This window comes from Pieris rapae, chromosome 20, assembly GCF_905147795.1.
Source record: "Pieris rapae chromosome 20, ilPieRapa1.1, whole genome shotgun sequence".
Classification (NCBI taxonomy): Eukaryota; Metazoa; Arthropoda; class Insecta; order Lepidoptera; family Pieridae; genus Pieris; species Pieris rapae.
In genome coordinates this window covers 2,645,929-2,666,276 of record NC_059528.1, presented here as the reverse complement: position 1 = coordinate 2,666,276, position 20,348 = coordinate 2,645,929, and the positions used below count along the sequence as shown (strand labels likewise).

The following is a 20,348-nucleotide window of genomic DNA, read 5'->3' as shown; positions in this document are numbered from 1 at the left end:
CAGCGGTAATATTTCAAATTTGAAATAACGTGGTCTAAAAATGAAATTGCAAAACGGGATTTTGGATGTTAGGGATAAATAAAGGTGCTAAGATGTTTATAAGACAAAATAAACAACAAAAGTGACATCCAACTCTTTATTATCCTTCGAACAGTCATTAAAATAATTTATAACAATTTTCTAACACTGTCCAATAACATAAGTTCATTCAGCCACTGAGATGTTTGAATCATTTACACAAATTGCAGAAATGCCTCATGGCCCGGCCTAACTTACAAAATAATTATAATTATGACTTAACTCAACCTCCGAAATACCGAAGGCGCTATCAATAAAAATATCGATAAAATACAACAGATTTGCATTCTTTGTAAATTCAAACGAAAATAAAACTAAAACCTACCTAAGCAATTGTTACATGTATTGCACAGCTGATGTTACAATTGAAAGTGAAATCGACTGAGTATTCATAAAGGATATGTATAGTCCTACTATCTATTTGGGTTGTTCGAGTGGCTGTGAGGCAGGGGAGAGGGGACAGTCAAATCTAATGCACGGAGCCCGATGACCACATATTTACTTATGACTAATGTTTCATAAATGCAATGATCCCGCACTGAGGGTCTCGCCTCTGCCTCACAGAATGGGGCAAACATACAACGGCACATCTAAAACAGACCAAGCTTTACATAACACACAACACAATTGTGCGTGAAATGATTATTATATAACTATAGTGAAATCATTCCCGATGCAAACCTCACAACCTCGGAAATAATGCTCCCAATACCAGCTTACGGTTTTTGTCGATATAATTAAAGTGCGATCGACAAGTCTATGTAGTTTTACATATAAATATGGTTATAATACTTATGTCCTATTCGGAAATCCGACACTGATTAAATAAGTTTCGTGCACTTCCTTAATGGTATCGGCTGCGAGAGGAGAAACGAACGCTCAAGACATTTACAACAATTTTAAACTAACGATACAAGGATTAGCCAAACAATTTGAGCAAATCTCAAAGAATGCACGGAAAAAGGAACTTTTGGGCCGAATAGTTCGGAAACATCGATACGACAGTGCAACAATTTTTTTACAAGAATATCTCCCTTCGGGACAACGTTTATGGTATTAAAATATTCTAAACGTGTATATTATAATACAATGCGAAAATACATTCTCCATCCTTCAGACTTTTGAACTTCAAACTGGGTACATCCCTGTACACAATATTTAACAAATATACAAAATTTTGTTATTGTGACTTGAAGGATTACTCTAAAGTATTAAAATAGTGATTTTTACATACAACAACAATCGTATAATTTTGTATTTACATTGTACTTATGTTTATATGTGAATAGTTTATGTATTGAAAATAAATATAAAACCCAAGATAAGCAACAGCGTATAAGCGAACATAAATTAGCGTAAGAAAATCGAAGTATGCACCATTGGGGAAACGCCTAGATCTTGGGTTTGTAAGGTGTGAATGTTAGCTACGATATACAATAGAACCTTTATGGGTACACTTAGGCACTGTGAGTAAGGCAACTACAGTGAAGGTAACGGTGGACCAAAGCACAAAGATATCATAGCATTTAAAAAACTAAAATATTTTATTAATCTGGTTACACACGTCTAAAAATAGGAGTGTAGTTTGTAGTGCAATATTAAAATATATCATTTGATAAATATATTTTTGTGTATAATAATATGTTCAATGCTTCAGATCACATTAACAAAACAACCAGTTATCGATCGCTACGCTAATCGTACTTCTCAAGTACCAGATAAGTAGGTGATAAATTGACTTTAATATTTGGTCGTCACAAGAAACTTCGAAGGTGTCATTGACCTTACCAATACCGAATTGTAGAAATCTAATTTAGTGTATATACCTCGTTATACCAAGACTGCTTAAGGTGCGAGTGTATCATAAGATTTTTAAAGCTTCGTGTGGTACATTTTATACTCGTCTAGCTAACATTACCTACTAAATACATAACATTCGTACCTAACGGGACGTGTATACATATATGATTCTTGTGTATAAATACGATATATAACTTATTCTGTGATGATGCTACACTTACAAAGATCGAAGTTCGGATGTCACACTATGATATTAAATGGCACAAAAAACTATAAAACACTAACACAAAGTCAATTCTGTCTCAACTTGCACTTTTGTGTCTCTTCACCTCCGAACAGTTCACTCAACTCACTTGACTCAAATTGACTAACATTTAAGCTAAATAGACAATGGCACGGATTGCACATATAACATCTATATACAGAGGAAATTAGAATGCTATCTACGGGTCCAACGAAGATCGTCTAAGTGTAACATGAATTACGTATAAAGGGTTGTCTACCTGCCCTCAAAGGGCGTGTCCGGGGACGGGGTGAAGTGCGACAGGAGGCCTGGGGCTTCCGGGGCCTAGGGGCCTAGTCGGGGCCTAGCAGTGCGGGTGGAGGGGCCTCGAGTAGGGCCCGTAGGCCTCGGGGCCTAGCTATGTGGCCCAACCCTCGATGCGCGGCCTCTTCGTGTGGGGCTGCTCGTAGTCCAACGGCACGGCGCTGTGCCGCATGTCCTGGCCTGCAGGCGAACCCAGGTTACTTGAACTTATTGAACCTAATGATTATCCACCATTTTATTCATTCATTACATAAGCTAACTGAGATTTTCTCGGAGCATTCTATGCCATCCAATTCGAAATAATTTTTCCACTTTTTTTATATTTTTTTTATTTATCGTATTGAAAAAGGATTACTTTTATTATACAAATAGTATCTACCTGCCTATTGCTTTTTTTGTATAATAATGTATTATCTTTTTTCAGAATCATTTCAAATCATAATAACAATATTAATTTTTAATATTTATGTAAATATTATGTTTTAACTAGCTTTTCCTTTTATTTCCTCTCGATGTTTCTTTATTTTTTCTCACGTAAAGTTATAACTATTGCCATAAATTAAAAAAAAAGAGTATCGACTAAAGACTCCTGAATATCAAATTGTATTTTCCTCCAAATGTTTTATAGATTTTTAAGTCAAGTTGTTGATCAGTTGTCGCCGAGACATATCAAATAACGAAACTCACCATCAATAACGCCAGAAATATGTGCGGGCTGCGGTGCGGGTTGTCCTCTATGTAGGTGGTCAGGCGCACGTGGCGGCGACACTGGTTCGGCTTTTATCTTCACGTTGCTAGGCGATGCGGCCGGTGGGGGCGTCCCGCCACCTAACACTGGCAAGCTGCTACTGTAAAGAAAACAATATGTTATTACATCACGAGTAATTCTGGTATAAATATAAGATTTATAGATGTAAAAACGGTTATCTCAGTTAGCGTTGATTTGGCCTACAGTATTCGGTCCTGCGTCCGTTATTGTAATACAGCATTAGTGTCATCGTAGATATAAAATAGATACTAATTTGCGTTCAACAATCTGCGTATACGGCAAATCGAAATCGAAATAGTTTATAATGTCGCTCAATCTTAAATCACTTCATGATGTAGATGTTATTGTTATAATATATAGAATACATTTTATGTAGGATATATTTTCTACTGTTTTACTGCTGATTAAATTAAGCAAAATATAGTTTTTTGGGGAACCAAAGTTAAAACCAATTTTTATAAACTACATGTGATTTAAAAAAAAACAAAGGAAGATCTACCACCGTTACATTTACCAGTAAAACAATGATATGATTTGTTTGATCTTAGCAAGCATACTTTACATGTTATAAAATAATTTTGCAAATATTTTCAATTAATTAATATACATTACATACTGTTATTAAAGCTCTAATATCAGAATTTAAAACGTACGAAGAATTTCTTCTACAAATCCATAGTTTCACAGGTTTCTCAAAAACAATAGACTTTGTTGCGATAATCAATCGAGTGACTTAACCTATACGCGTATTAAAACGTAATTTCGTGGTTACTCGTGCGCAATCAACCGTAAAGAATAGTGAAAGGTACTGTAACTGTTCCTGCATTTTGTACACGACTGTACAAGCTCCGATAGCCGTGATCGTCTAGTGGTTAGGACCCTACGTTGTGGCCGTAGTAACCCAGGTTCGAATCCTGGTCACGGCAGCGAAAGCTGTCTCGGCGGAGAGATTTTTTTACATTTCAATTACACCTTAGACCGATAAGAAAAATCTCACTATTAACTGGATGTTACGTAGCATGTGCTAAAATATATTTAAATTTGAAATAAATTCTTAGGTCTATTAAAAAAATATTAATGTAAGCCGATATACACCGTTAATTCTTTGTTAAATATATTTTTCCTATGAACATTAATGACATTGTACTAAAAATTATTTGAATTTTAAACAGTCTTTTATTAACCTTGAATTGTAAAGAAAAAACTGATTAAGTAGTTAATTATCTTTTTTGAAACGTGTTCCAAGTTTTTAGGTTGCGACAAGTCAACCGTGAAATGAAACGTCATTTTGCAGAGTAGTATGACTACTTTCATTTGCTTTTGTATCTGCTCCGATAGCCGTGATCGTCTAGTGGTTAGGACCCTACGTTGTGGCCGTAGTAACCCAGGTTCGAATCCTGGTCACGGCAGCGAAAGCTGTCTCGGCGGAGCTTAATTTTTTTACATTTTTCTTTTAAGAATACCCGCATTTGTACATCAAAAAATTTACCATTCTAATACTTTGTGGTCATAAATGTATTAATATTTGTATGTTTTCGTAAATAACATCTTATAATAGTTGCATAATTAAAACCCCCTTATAAACTACCCTCAATTTAAGTCTGATACACCCTTTTCCAGTAGAAAACGCAAATAAAAAAATTCAAATTGGGCACAGACATGTACCTGTTGTGCTGTAGTGTATGCAGTTGGTGAGCGCCCCACGAAAGTCCAATCCCCATGTCGGAGCTCATGCTGAAGTCTTGTGGTCCGAAATTTCCAAGTCCTGGGTAGCTTAGCGGTGTCTGAAAATATCATCGTATACCATTACTAATAACATAGGTTATTACTATACTATTGTACTATTTAAAAATAAAAATATATTTGTCATATATGCCCCTTTCTGAATTAATTTCTATTTTCAAAAATTAGAATAAGCAAGTATATGCATTTAAATTTGACCAAGTGGGAATTGAAATGCCAAACTGTTTTTTTTTTTCATTATAGTAAAATAAATTGATCCTTCTTGAATTGACCTTCGTGTTATAGGTACATGTGTACTAATATTTTATAAGTTTTTATGAGGATTTAAGGTAAATTAATTACTATTTTTATCGTATTTTTCGGCGTCCATTGTAGTACAAAAAAGAGATATATTTGTACTTTACACATGGTAACACGCTTGTTATATTTAGAATATGTAAAACACTAAAGCTTTGGTCGATTAATTTAATTTATGTACACATTTTTGTATTAAATTAAATAGTGTTACAAGTGAATATCTAGCAAAACATCACTTCAGTTATTATGTTATAAATATAATTTTAGCTCTATATTTAGTAACACTAATACTAATAGCGCTACCATAAGTATACGTTAAACATTTGTAGTCTTAGTCTAGTAGTATAGTATAGTCTTAGTCTAGTAGTCTAGTAGTATAATCTTTCGAATATTTCCTAAAGGCGTTTGTTTAATACATAGTTAAGACATAGTAATTTTTTTCACCTATATTTTGATACCAGTCTATATATGCTATTTTATTATAGCATATAACAATTCCCAATAACTTTCGTGTTCTCAAGAGTGTCAGAAAATACCAAGATTTCTGTCAGTAAATGTCGTGTTTTATATTTTATTAATTCTTACCTCTCCGGTATACGAGATATCATCTTGTGGCGGTGGCATAGAGCTGGGTATGACGACGCGAAGGTTGTTATGCCGTGGTGAGTGGTGGGGCGGGGGAGCATGCTTGTGGGGATGACGGTGCGGCGAGGGAGCCGGTCCCGGGGAGGGGGAAGGGGTACATCCGGCTCCCAAAGGCGAGCCGGAACCTGGGTATCCGTTTGACATTTCGAGCATCCCACCGCTTGGGTAGACTGAAACGGTGAAAATACAGTATTACTTTACGAATAAGTGTGGTAAAGTGGCAGGAAGAAATATATAAACTATCTAACTTTTTCCAAACAAACTGCGCGTTTCTGTAAATAATTCTTACTTTTATTTTAATATAAAAAAGAAAACATTATCCAAGTAGTTATTTAAGTATCTGGATCAGTCAGGCATTGAGAAGACGTTGTTGCCACACTGTTTGTATATTAACTTGTGTGGGTAGAAGAAAAACATCAGTTATATGTATGATACAGAAGCAACATTATGCACAGTAGTTCTTAGTACTTAGATTTATATCGAACTTATTTGTTAATAAGGTTATATATCTACCTGAATCGGTTTCCGAAGACGAAGGCCGTGGACTGATAGAGGTGTGCATCTGAGGACTAGCCTGTAGCAGCGATTGGTCGTAGCTTCCCACTGGAACGCTGACAGGAAGGTTATAATTGCTTCCTGCCACTCCAACTCCAACGCTCCTCCCATTCAACTGGTTCCTTTGCATCATCATTTGGAATTCTTCATCAATTTTCGAGTACTTTGCTTCAGTGCGAGGAGTCAGGTTGTATTCCGGTTCCGCTTCAGGGCTGTCTGGTGACATCACACCGTTCTTATGCTCTTTCTTCGTTAGCGCCTGAAAGTGTCAGCGAAACCAGCTCAGGTGGCTTGACAAGCCAAGTACTTAGAACAGTGTTTTGTAGTTTACATGCGTACACCCTCAATTAGTTGTAGCCACATTGGGTAAAAATTGTGAGAAAATATTGTGGTTTAAATAAAATGGGAAAATAAATTAAACGCGTGATTCTATTTGAATCAACTAAGTTACTACTATTAGAATCAAATTATAAGCCAATTACGTTTCAATAGAAAAATGATGAAAATAGGAAGTGACCCAAGGTGGCTGTTGTGTTTAGTATTGGAGGGTAAAACAAAACATCAAACTACACAGCGTTATTCTAGTACGTGGTAACTTTATAGCGTACATATGTGTGTAGTGTCAAATGCAATGATACAACACTGACTTCACCCATCGGATCACCAGGGCCGATTAATTCAAATAAACAAAACCCATGCTGGTAAAACATAAACAATTGGGGTGTATTAGTAACGTCTGGTGTTCCGAGCTAACAGGAACTAACATGCCGTAGTGTTTACCTACTGTGGTATTTAAATTTCGAATTAGTTTACGTTTAGTACAGTTGCATGTGAGTATAAGCTGTTAATGGTATAAGTCAATATTGCATAGACACTGCATTGATCACGGGCACACAAATGACGCCGTACTTATTGTACCTCGATGATGTTCCGGTTGGTTAGCGACTCGTGCGGCTCGTTGTACTCCGTGTACTTCAGTAATACCTGGAATTAAAATGCATTTATGAATTGGGATTGGAAGCCATATCGTATTATGCTAGTCATATCTAGTCATATGCAGTTTTAGGGTATAGTTCAAATATTTTTACCCACTTTTCTCCACTTGCTACGGTCCTGACCTACTACTCTCGCTACGTCAACATTCATTTGTTTTAATTTTTCGGATTAGAAGCCATATCCTATTATGCTAGTCATGTCTAGTCGTATGCAGTTTTAGCCGTTTTAGGGTATAGCTGAAATATTTTTACCCACTTTTCTCCACTTGCTACGGTCGTGACCTACTACTCTCGCTACGTCAACATTCATTTGTTTTAATTTTTCGGATTAGAAGCCATATCCTATTATGCTAGTTAGATCTAGTATGCAGTTTTAGGGTATAGTTCAAATATTTTTACCCACTTTACTCCACTTGCTACGGTCCGGACCGTACTACTTCGCTACGTCGACATTCATGACATTCATTTGTTTTAATTTTTTGTAACACTTTTCTATTACGTCCTCCTACATGTATTTACGATAGGGCCAACCTTTGAATTCATATGGAATTCATATGTCATATGGAACATGGTGTAACGGTTGCAGCTCCTTACAAACATTGTGTAAAAAAAACTTGGCGATTAAAAAGAGTGGCAGAGAGTTTTTTGCTAGTTCTTCTCTTCCGTTCTACTGCCCTTGATTTGAGAACTGGCATTAAATGTAAAATTAGAATCATTTAATGTATATTTCTTTTTTTTGACGTTCATGAGTGTACATTATGTTACCTATATATATAAATGATTTCACTTTGACATATCTAAAAGTTTTTGTTTCATTCAGTTTTTAACTGAACATGTTCCATTGCTTAGCCGAAGTAAGAAGATACATATTTATATTCTATTAAAAAATGAATTACCTATAAGATTAAATCTTATTAATGTTAGCGGACATAATGTGACCACTATAATATATGCTTATAAACTTGTAACAGCTTTTTTTCGTACATTTAAAAATTCTTGTCAAGGTAATGTTTCTAAAGAAAATAATATAAAACCGGAAACAATAAAAACTCAAGGCAGACCAATTTAAAAAATACATAGTTAATTAAAAGTTAAACTCATAAACAGTGCGAATATAAAAAAAATCGATTTTAAAAAGGTTAAGTACATAATATAATAACACATGATTATACTATTAAATTATGTTGCACAGAGCAGGGTGTTGAATAATAATTTGTAATGAGATAATTATTGTAAAACTTAAACCGGCGACTTTAATATGCGAATGCTTTGTGTGCCATTTAAGTTGGTACGTTGAGTGGTTTAAGGTATTAATACAATTAATTTTATTATTAAGTTCGGTTACTTCATTTGTAAAATAAAAATTTGTGCAAGACGCTTGTAAGTATCTATTTTAAACTTTAAATTAAACTATAGATAAAGTTTTTAGACAATTATATTCGAGACAACAGACAACGAATATTCGGTTAATATTCGGTATTCGGCTGCTTTTATTATATTCGGTCTAATACCGAATATCTAAATATTATTCGGCCGAATACCAAAACCAAAATACGTAAATAATTTTTCATAGAGAAATAATTGATAAAATTAAAATCGATTGATGACGTATATATTCATATTTTCATTTCTGTTTTAATCATTTAAGTAGTCATTGGTACATAATCACCTTCTGAATTAGAAAAATTGAGGATTCTATGTACTTATATGAATTATTCTGGTAATCAAAATTTAGAAGGGTAAGGTTCTCATTTCTTTTATATATATATACCGCGCGACGCTCGGGCGATGAGTACATTAGAACAAAACAAAGGAGCGCGAAACAATTACGTCTATACAAGTTGTTGGCGCCGAATCCAGCCGAATACTATTGTCTAATATTCGGCTATTCGGTCAGGGGCCTCGCCGAATATTCGGTATTAGGTATACAGAAGAATATACTATTTGTTGCAAGTCTAATTTATTGTTTTAAAATATTTATTATTAAAATATTACGTAATTTATTAACATTTTTGTGTGTTTATTGTTAACTTTGCATTAAATTGTATTGCTTGTTTTTATCAATATCATTTGATTTATTGCTTCAAAATATCAATATATATTTTTATTAAATTGAACTACTCTTATGTAAAAGGGATGTTTATATATTAAAGTAAAATTAATGAACGTGTGTAATTGTCGTCGAAGAAATAATTACACACGTACTTATCTAAAGAGTTCCAGGAAATTAATGATACTAGGCATATGTATAGCCAAATAGCTATACTATACCTAAAATCTGTCGTGTAATACAAACAAAGTTGGTGTAAACGTACTTCCCTGCGTCACACCAAACCTCTTGAATAAATAAAGGCTATTACTGAATGACTGAACGATTTAATTTTGTCGTAAATAATTTAATAATTATTAAAAACAAAAACACACAAGAGTACTACTGCGTATTTGTGGGTAAGGTTAAAACTTATAACTATTAACATATTTTCTGGACGATAACGGCTTGACGCTTTACCTACAGTAATTTTACAAAAATATATTTTTTTAATTTATAATAAAATTAAACTTATATAAACTTAAATTTTTCGATGCTTGCCAAATGGGAGAAACCCGAAAGAGATTAACCATAGGAAAACCTCACTCCATGGAATAAACGCTGTATTTATGAACAATTTAATAATTAACAATACATATTATATAATGTATAAATGCAAAATGTTTTGAATTTTGCACAAAAGCCGCATTGTTAACAAATAAATTTAAATTAACAAAAAGGTCTCTTGTCTTTATATCAATTTATATTTAAAAGAATTGTATACCCTAATTATAAATTTCACTGGTTGTGAGAGCAAACAGGTAATTCTGACCAAAAAATTCTGACATATCCACGGAAACTATGTACTTAATGACTATTTGACGGGAAGCTAGGTGGAAGAATTAAAAATCTATATCTTTGTTTTAATGAAGCAAAAATAAAACTAAAAACACAGCTTTGTACCTTTGTAAAGCACACCAATACACTTATCAGCAATGCTCCGTTAATCTTTTTAATTCATTAAGTATGTATGCATCGTGTATTTCAGAAGATTAGTTCTCATACGTAGCATTTTTTTTTTGTGTTAAAAAGTTATTTTCCGTTCATCATTTTATATCAAACATGAATCAGTCAGAAAAATGCGAATCGGGCACATTTTTCTGAGACATGTTCCAGGATTCGCACTTGAATTTTATTTATCAGGTCGAGATACGTTGGGTTGGGAGAAGCGTACGAAGATCAGCTTATTAGATAGATAATTCAATTCTCACCTTGTCCATATCAGTGCTAGCATATTGGTAGAGTTTGTTGTTTGAACTGAAGATGATGAGGGCTATCTCACAATCGCATAGAACGCTCAACTCATAAGCTTTCTTCATCACTCCAAATTTTCTTTTGTTGAACGTAACCTGAAACGTAAACAATTCGTCAAAACTTATTCATTAAACGCTTCGTGGAAATCAATATGCGGTTTCTACTAAATTTTAAAAACATTAAGTCATACTTATGACCGGCCTAAATTGTGTCAACTTTTTTCGATAGACATTCACTTTTTGTGTTTTTTTGCGTACTGAGGCAAAACAAAACACGATCTTACGTGATTGGTCACGGAGATGCAGCGTGTCTATGGTTGGTCATGGCTTGACCAATTACAATCAAACGAAACGCGTCACGGCTTCTTTTTAACATATATTCATACCTAGTCATGTTTTATTATCTCTTAACAATAAAATATAGTGATTTAAACTTTTTGTATATAAAACAGTAATTTAGTCTTTTTCTGAGGATTTTTAGGCAACATTTCGGCAACGCGCCGGTACTGTGTAACTCCCAAAAGCGATCCAAAAAACTTTTAAAATAACAATATACACAAGTACGTCTAATATTGAAAGTGAGACTACCGGCGCTGTAACCACGCAACACAATAATGTCTCGTCCAGTATTGTTTTAAATTTCTTGTTTTTATTTAGTATCACCCTGAAAAACTGCATTGAGCTACTTTCACTAATAAAATATCGGAATATCTCGCTATATAAATACAATCTTAATGCTGACAACGTTATCATTAATTTATACATTAATTAGGTCAGGGACTGTAATATTGTGTATTTGTGTTTTACATTCAATATCCTTTACATGAAGCATTGTTTTATAATTTATTCGCTTCGTTTTCCCTGAATTGTGTTAAAGAGTGTATCAAGAAATTGAAACGCGACATGATTTATTTGATTATAAATATTATTATTCCCTTCAATTTTGACTCTTAATATGCCTTATTGTAATGACAGGTCTGTCAGTTTTTTGAATTAAATTGATATGATTTATTTTAGTCTTCTCAATCTTGCATTGTTTTAATAAAATTAAATCTACACAAAATGCGATAATATTTTCGTTATGTAAACTGAACGATGCTTCGGGCGTCTATTTAATTTTGGAAGGTAAAATTCGAAATTCAAACTTCCAGTTGAAATGTTGCCCGTTGTTACAATTAATAAATTACAGACTGCGGTCATTGTTCGCACTCTGCGATAATGTTCGCAGACTTTATGGTTGTCGGCTTTAAATCTTTTTTTGATAATTTAATCGAAATATTATTTATTAATTTGCGCTTGTGTAAGCGTCAAAAAATCTCTCATATTAAATTAATTGCTAGTTATTAAGACAAATTTGTCAAGTTCAATTCGAAAATACTTTTTTTCTTAAATAAGTTTTTTATACTGTTTTTGTTCACGAGCTGTATTAATGCGATCTAAAAAATTACTTAAATCAATTAATGTAATTTGAATGATGTACGAGAAGTGAATTCAGGTTATTAATGTATATTTACAATTATTTTTTATTAGAAACGAGTTGGTGATTAAAATCCAAAGGAGTATCCATTCGCTATTAATAATAATATAATAACAATAGCAGCACGGTTTCATTATAAAATTTAATTTTTATGCATTAGAAGGGCATGAATTTTAAAGTACATTTCTTATGTAAAGTAAGTAAGTAAAATCCTGCTATGATGACCATGATAATTTATCAAAAATAATTTCTCGATACAAATAGTATTTGTAATATATATAACATTTAATCATTTAAATTTTTGGCAACCCTAGCGACCAGATAGTGTCGCATCTGTTTGTTGAGTCGGAACTTAGTTCATTTCACCCTTAACCTTGTGATAATTTGAGTTTGTGATCAAGAACCAGCAGTCGTTATAGTAACGTACATATAATGGAGGAGGAGCGGAGAAAGAGGGAGATGGCCATCGAAAGCTCTCTTCGGCGACCACGATAAAAAAATACATAGTAAATACAAAGTAAATGTGATCATAGTAAATTTAACGATATTAAGCAGCCTTCGCGAGCTTTAGGATTCGAAATGTTATACGTTTGAAGCTGTGTAATAGACGACCAAGATTTAACCTCGATCTTTAATAAATAATTTTACAAATTAAAGAGTCAAGTTTTTTAGAAAAATGTTATAATAATGGGTATTAGTAATTCAGTGGAGATGTGTGGTGTGAGTGGATTCGAGCAGTGTTGGCCTAGTGGCTTCAGCGTGCGACTCTCATACCTGAGGTCGTAGGTTCGGTTCCCCGGCTGTGCACCAATGGAGTTTCTATCTATGTGCACATTTAACATTTGCTCGAACGGTGAAGGAAAACATGGTGAGGAAACCTACATGTCTTAGACCCAAAATGTCGACGACGTGTGTCAGGCACTGGATGGCCGATCACCTACTTGCCTATTCGATTTAAAAAAAATCATGAAACAGATTCAGATATCTGAGGCCAAGACCTAAAGAGGTTGTAGCACCACTGATTAGTAATTCAGTGTTAAAGAAAGAGAGAATCTCAAAAATTTGTGTGACGTAATACTTGAACGCTCCCTTAATCTTAATTTAGGAAATACTAGGGAACAGTCACAGATCAGTAAGAACGATTCTATTCTAACGTTTCAAAGTAAGGGTTAGTTTTTTGTGTTGTTTTTAGTTTATCCATTAAACATGCAACATAAAATGCACAAATTCATTATCTTGGCGAGTCATTGAATTTGAAATTTCTGGTTCAATCTCGCAAAAGTCATTAAATTTAACCTCATTGAAATGTCAACTATGATATATTTGTTTTAATCAGATTTTAAATGTCAATTTTGGTGAATTTTATAAAATTCATTTAATTTCTGCATTTACATTAAAAACTTGAAATATCGCCTCGTCCCGGTCCATTGTTTAACAGAAATGATAAACATTATATTTTTATGATTTCTCCAAATTTTTTATGATCGAGAAGTAAAAAAAATTGCTAAGACGCACCTGTCGATTCCGTTCATCTGTAATCCGAGATATTTGTATTTTCTTCCGGCCCATGGTGGCAGCAATCTTGGAGATGTTTTGGGGAGCGGGGGGTGAGAACAAATGGCCGGTGGGCTGCGTCTATGGTGTCAACAGCTAATATCTGTAACATAAAAATTGTATTAAATAGATATATCATTTTTTATATATTTATATATAGGTCATGAGACATAAATGGGACCTCATGACTTCGGCATATGTTAATGAATACTCAATAAATAATATCATGTATTCTAAATTATATTAAAAAAATTATACATTAAAATTAGGTCTAGTCACGTTGGTAATTTGGAAGTAAAATTAATGATTAATTACCTGTAGATAAGTAAATGGATTACATATACTGAGTGATTTAATGTTTTTTTTAATATCTTTTTAAAAGTGTCCAAAAACCGTTTAGCTTATCTCCGACTATTCGTCACCTGATTTCAAATAATAAATACGGAAAATGTTTTTTTCTCAAAACCGGAATTAAATTAAACTCTTTATTACTTAACACAGCGTATAATTTATTAATGAGAAAAGCAAGATATTTTACGTGAAACAATTTTTTTTAATTGGAAATATTGGGGCATAAACACGTATAATTAGTTCGTTATGATTATAGTAAATTACGAAATTCAGTCCAATCACTGCGCAAGAGTTGAGGCAAGTACAACCTCGCTTTCATTACATATATAAAATTCATTTAGCAATGTTATTTCTGGAATTTTGAGACCAAAATATCAAAGGTTACTACATTGTTATTAAGAAAAGTTTACAATTAAATTAGCCTTTTAATTTGCCCCTAATAATGTTGCGTTTGACAAATTCAAAAAGGCATCAAAGATACATGTTAAAGTGAACGTGGTAAACTAAAATTGGGATGGCTACTGGCGACGTGTATCTCGCTCGTATATATGTATACATAATAAGTTTCTCATGTAAATACAATATTTTTTTTGTAATGAGAAATAAAGTTATTTAAACATTAATGTTGGACCAATTCATGTCTCTCGAAGAAACTGTTCGCAACAGTAAGACCGCCCATCTACATCTTATCTAATTTATAGTTTTGTGTGTGTTTAGAGACGTGTAATTGACGTATTAAGCAAACTACTCATCGGTCTCTTTTTATCACAGCGTAATTACAATTTGAGAGGAAGAGACGAAAGAGTTCATGCAAAGAGATTGAGTTTGTCGTTGTAAATACTTATTTACATAGGGGTTAGACAATTATCTCCCACTGATGAAATGTGCTTGAAAATATTATAAATTTAGTAACAAATACAACAATCCAAATTTTTAGTGAAATCTCCAGACATAGAGCAGGTGCGTTACCAGCTTTTAAGACTTGACTTCTTTCGTATTTCGACAGCTGAACACTGCTGCGTCATTATGGAATCATTTTGAGGTCGGATAGTTTTGTGGGGACTCGCTAGGGACAGGGTTTTAGGTCACTGGTTTATAGGCAATGCGGACTTTTCAACGGGGTTTTTTTAACTTTACGGTGCAATTAGAATTTTAGAAATATACTATGAGATTATTATGTCAGGGTTATTACCCTAATGAGGCATAAAGAATACAATTCGAAACAGCGCAAATATAAATAATGATCTATTAATTATTCAGATGGGTTTTGATCGCACGACCTAAGAGTTTAAGAATCACTTACCTACTTAACTAGATTAAAAATGGATTTACAAAAATTACGTAAGCCGTCTTCTATTCAGTCTTGTATTGTCTTTGGCCGCGTCTTTGAGCTGGTGGTAGCTTTCGTTGTATTGTAGAAATTATAGATAATTTCTTGATATGATTTAGATTTACCATGAATTCTTAGTAAAAATTAAATGTGTGCCGAAATCCGACTCAGGTGTTAATGATTTGGCTGTTCACTATGTGATGTCATAGTTTCAGTTGAACACATGCTAATTACGTGGATATTTCAATTGTTTTCAGCTCTATTGAAAAAATGAAATTTCTTTTAAACATTCTTTGATATATATTAATAGTTTAAAAATTATATTGTACGATTCACGGTTTGAATTTCAACCGGAAATCATTGGTCAATTCCACCTCTGGTTAAACTATAATAATAATAAAATCAAACATTCTTATAGTCTATTCTATATTGCTGATTTTTATGAAGCAGCTTCCAGACAGGAGTTTGGTCCAACAGTTCTCGGGTAGAAAAAAAACGTTGACATTTGTAACGCTAGAAGATTCCAAAGGCCAATGTTTACTAAAATAAGCCAGAAGACCTAATGTACTGGAAGTAGCAACCGAGGGAACATACTTGACCGTCCTTGCCTTCCCTTTTTTCTTATGGCTCATTACATTTTTCCTTAAAAGGATAACCGAACCACAAGTGCATGAAGTGGGCTTAATCGTGAAAAACCTTCGCACACTAAAGGAGCAAACAATGGGCCTTAATGTACTGAAATGAGTCATAATTTGAAAAACAAGAACGAAAGTTAATTTAAACAGTACTACCGAAAAAACACTCCAAAATTTTTGCTTCTCATTTCGATCTTGAGTTGCCAACGCTGACTGGAGTATGGCTAAAGAACACTGACGAAACTAATTACGCGCCAGCATTTAATTCAAAGTAAGGTCCGATTTTAAAGACACCAGAATTCCAGCTGGAAGAATATAATGCAGTTTAATTAGGTACTGCTTGCTTAGAGGAGGCCTTTTTCAAATACTATGCTAGGCTAGGCTTCATTTAAAACAGAAATTAACCGGCTGGCCGATTAATTATAAGTATTTCACATTTTTATGTATTTACAATAAAAAAGGCTATTATTATTAATATTATTATATACATTTGAATTATTTCGAAATTGACATATCTTGTAGTTAGAGTTGTGCTAGTGAGAGCGTTATATTACTTTTGTATTTATGATTAGTACTGATTAGTACTAAACCATTGATTTATCAAAATATAGACTAAAAATTAACTCTAAGTAGTTTTCTTATCAAGTATAGACTTTATAATAACGAAACGTTTACATACGTTCAAAAACTAGAATAATTAATATTAATGAGAATTTTTAACACCTGTGTGTGCACCAATGTACGTACACATTTAGTATCATTTCGTACAAAAACAGTTATTAAACATTAGTATATATTATAGAATAATTAATTGTCTTTGTGACGTCATTTTAAAACTAATAAAAAAATGATGCTTTATAAGTAAGTTAAATTATTATGCTCTTTGTAATATGCATTTAAATGAACAGTTTTACATATGATTTAAGATTTGCGATAATACGCGCGTTAGAAGAATTTTATTATTTTAAGACAACTTCATTAATAGATATAATTTTAAACAATTCTCTGTAGATTTATATTAAATACATAATAAGATCAAATAATGGATTACTTAAAATTGATTATAATTGTTAATGGACGTCGAATGGACGATCATTTGTTAAAGAGATATAACAATGAGAATTTTACAGCATAATTATACTAAAGCAATATTAGCACAAGAATGACAACACGTGGTGTATGAGATAAACAGTTAACCTTACGTTTCATAATACCACTAATAATCATGCAATTTTAGGGCTTCTTACAAGACAATAAGATGTAATATCCCACGTGACAAAATCACCTTGACTTTGTAATACCTGAAATATGGTATTTGTACTGACGGATATTGTCGTGAACAAAGGTTAGGAAAATTGCCTTTTCTGTAGATGACACACGTCTAGTGTGTGGAAAATTGAAATATGGAGTAGTTTTCTTCTTTATAAATTAAATACGCGATCTCATACAACAAATTATTATAATAATTATTTACTTACTTAACTTAAAAAGCTAGTTTGGTATATTCAACTTTTTTTGGGTCAATGTAACTTTGGATAACGCGAACATTTGAATAAAACTTCATTAGGTAAATCATATTGTGAATTACAAAAAAAAATTGTGCATTACATAATTTAAAAAAAAAATCAACGAATTTTATGGATTTATTAACGCTTTTTTTTATTTTTTGTCCCTGGGTGACATATTTTTAATAACTAGGGTATAAATGCAAAAGTTGGTTTATACGTACTAAACTTTATATCACATAAAATTTATTAAAATATTAATTATCTCTCAAAGTAATTATCTGAGGTTTTGTTTATTAAACGTGAAGCCTGTTTTCATGAACATTCTATCTCGTTCCAGGCTCGTGCGACCTTGCAGGAGGATGGGGAGCACCCACGCGTATGAACACCCTACTAAATACCACCCTTAGACCGTAGTATGAGAGTTAGTGTTGCCCAAAATCGGTCTTGGTCTTGCAGTCTTGGTCTTGTTCTTGCATTTTTGCAAGACCAATACCAATACCAAGACCGCCTTATCGTAGCAAGACCAATACCAAGACTGAAGCCTGCAAGACTTGAGCAAGACAATACTTAAGCCTGCAATACTCTTGCGTCTTGCAGTTAGGACAAACTGAGATTTGGGCGTTATCAAATTTTCAACTTTATCACTAGAGAAATAAGGTTCAAGGTTGATTGGGAAAATGTGACGTTCTGCGAATAAACTGTTGGTCGGTCGGGGTATTATATACCTACATATTTGATAATTTACCGACAAAGACGCCGCGGTTTGCAACAAGTGTATCACAGCATTTGACACGCTGTCTCGATAGTGGGTGATTTGAACAAATTTGAAACGTGGAAAAACTCCAAATATGAGCGACGTCATATTGCTTTACGCATTTGGTTTTAAAATACATTTCCAAAAATCGAGATATGCAGTGTCGGTTTATCAACTTCTATCGTATCTACTCTAGTAGCTAGTAACCTCCATAAAAACAGCAGGCAACGTATAGTTCTAATAAAAAAGGAACATAATAAACAATATTATTTGCATAATTATCTACACTTTATTTTTGCGTAGGCACAAAACCTATTTGATTTTGATTCTGATACTTCTGTTTTTTAATCTTTCAAAGATTTATTCTATCTATCAAAGAATGCCGCATTTTTCTTTGTCGGTCTTCGGCCTGTGTGCTCATAAATATGAGTTTTTATTTCAATTTCAGTCATTTCTAATTGAGTTTCGCTTCGAGTCTATCTTATTTATTATTCTCGCCCATTTACCTAGCTAGGTACTCTAAATTCTTATTGCTTTCGGAGTGAATGTTTACAATTTGACATGAGTGACGAATAAATAGCAATAGGCTAATAGGTATTTGCAAGTCTTGCGAGACTTGCGAGACTCTTGCTGCAAGATCAAGACCAAGACCAAGACTGAGAGCGCAATACCAATACCAAGATCAAGACCAGGTGTATTGACGCAAGACCAATACCAAGACTGGTCTAAGTCTCGTCTTGGTCTTGCATTTGGGCAACACTAATGAGAGTTCATATTCAGTTGGCGCGTTTCATTGCATTTTGACCCTTGGACGATGCATCAAAACTAGATCATATCACGCAGTGTACACCAAACAATCCATTAGTATTCGATTTCAATTTTACAAAGATAGCTTTCAGATTTCAGTATTGTGCCCAATAACGGGAGTAATTAATGGTAGCTATCTGATGCATCTTTGTTTTGTTCATAGGTTAAGTTCGCTAAATGCAGCGATTTATTTTATACGTAGAATTTCGCGACGATAGCGTACAGATAACGGTTTATAAGATACAACTAATAATACATATATTTGGGTATTTTTTTATGAAAAGTGTTCTTTGAAAATACTTCATTACATTTAAGATTAATTGTACTTAGTAAAGATTTTAGTAAGTTCAAATATCGAATATTAGCAAAGTGCTTCTTTGCTTATTTGAATCAATTGTTAAGTATTCGGGACTTGATCGGTAAACGATTATATTTATCAATCTACTATTACAAATAGTACGTATTTTTCAAATACGTTTATAATATATACATGTGTATAAAGCCTGTAGAGTTCCAGTTGTGATTGCATTTCTCCTTTGCAGGGGGTGAAGCGGGTGAACGATGTTATTCAAATATTTGCGGCGATGCACGTGTATTCATATTATTATATACAGCACATTTAATATTTTGTTTAGAAGCTGTGTTTCTATAATGGTTTATCGTGCCGTGTGGAAGGTGGAGGGATCGCGGAAATCAACACGTTGAGGACTCAAATAAGCGTATATAAAGAAAATTATCTAGGACCAATACTGAGACACTGGTTTATATTACGAAACGATAGCTTGATACTGTTCAATATGATTTACGTAAATATGTATTTAGTTAATATTTTTTTCTCCCATGCTACATATGAATCAATACAATTTGTATGACTCAAGACTTCGCGATTGCAAACAGTGGCGGAAAGTTTCTTGCCAGTTCTTCTGTACTGTACGCTGACTTGCGAGCTGGTAGTAAATGTAAATTTACAATTAATTTAATTTTTTTGACGTTCATAAGTGTACTTGTTTACCTATATGAATAAAGATTTTTTGAGTTTGGGTTTGAGTTTTAGTTTGATTACATTTAAGAAGGTATTGGAAGACTGGTTTTTAAGCTACGTAAGAACATGGATGACCAAGATTTCATTCCACAGCAAAGTCATACTAAGTCATATCAAAA

General features: G+C 33.2%; 1 protein-coding gene and 2 non-coding genes across 8 annotated transcripts in view; 2 read left to right on the top strand and 1 right to left on the bottom strand.

The window, feature by feature from the left end:
• Positions 1-122: 122 nt before the first annotated feature.
• Positions 123-20,348, bottom strand: part of LOC110993120 (myocyte-specific enhancer factor 2) — a 50,435-nt gene continuing 30,209 nt past the window's right edge. The window contains exons 2-9 of one of the 6 annotated variants that reach the window (XM_022259234.2): positions 13,764-13,905; positions 10,730-10,867; positions 7,353-7,418; positions 6,393-6,693; positions 5,820-6,049; positions 4,854-4,978; positions 3,113-3,273; positions 123-2,641 (exon numbers count right to left, since the gene is read on the bottom strand). In XM_022259234.2, coding sequence (XP_022114926.1) covers positions 2,520-2,641; positions 3,113-3,273; positions 4,854-4,978; positions 5,820-6,049; positions 6,393-6,693; positions 7,353-7,418; positions 10,730-10,867; positions 13,764-13,817 — 1,197 coding nt within the window. In that variant the 5' untranslated portion in view covers positions 13,818-13,905 and the 3' untranslated portion in view covers positions 123-2,519. The remainder of the gene's footprint in view (positions 2,642-3,112; positions 3,274-4,853; positions 4,979-5,819; positions 6,050-6,392; positions 6,694-7,352; positions 7,419-10,729; positions 10,868-13,763; positions 13,906-20,348) is intronic. The other 5 variants (XM_022259235.2, XM_022259236.2, XM_022259237.2 and 2 more) reach the window with 5 other exon arrangements.
• Trnah-gug lies at positions 4,049-4,120 on the top strand. The gene has a single exon. It is a non-coding gene; the product is annotated as a tRNA-His (tRNA).
• Trnah-gug lies at positions 4,532-4,603 on the top strand. The gene has a single exon. It is a non-coding gene; the product is annotated as a tRNA-His (tRNA).